Here is a 307-nt window from a genome sequence, read left to right on the forward strand (position 1 = left end):
AGGTAACATATAGTTTAGATTAGACAATGCTTCCCAATTGCATTCCTCTCTTAACAGGAGGTGACCTGTTAATATGGAAGTTACATTCTACTGATGCTGGCCAGACATGGAAGGTTCTTAAGACTTTACGGTGAGTTTAGGCTTTGATTTATTGATAAGTCCTTTTATATGTTAACAACTACATAAATAAGTGGTGGGTTTAGGGTTTAAGGTTTAAGGTATAGGGTTGTATCATGATACAACTGCAGAATTTGTTTGTGCATGGTCACTTGTAATTTTAACAATATTAACTTTTTGATGTTTGATG

At 34.2% G+C, this 307-nt stretch overlaps 1 protein-coding gene across 1 annotated transcript in view; it reads left to right on the forward strand.

Moving 5' to 3' along the window:
- LOC107630987 (chromatin assembly factor 1 subunit FAS2) overlaps nucleotides 1–307 on the forward strand; it is a 4,625-nt gene that overhangs the window by 999 nt on the left and 3,319 nt on the right. Inside the window, exon 4 of the mRNA XM_016334284.2 lies at nucleotides 58–130. Coding sequence (XP_016189770.1) covers nucleotides 58–130 — 73 coding nt within the window. The remainder of the gene's footprint in view (nucleotides 1–57; nucleotides 131–307) is intronic.

This window comes from Arachis ipaensis, chromosome B03 (assembly GCF_000816755.2).
Source record: "Arachis ipaensis cultivar K30076 chromosome B03, Araip1.1, whole genome shotgun sequence".
Taxonomy (NCBI): domain Eukaryota; kingdom Viridiplantae; phylum Streptophyta; class Magnoliopsida; order Fabales; family Fabaceae; genus Arachis; species Arachis ipaensis.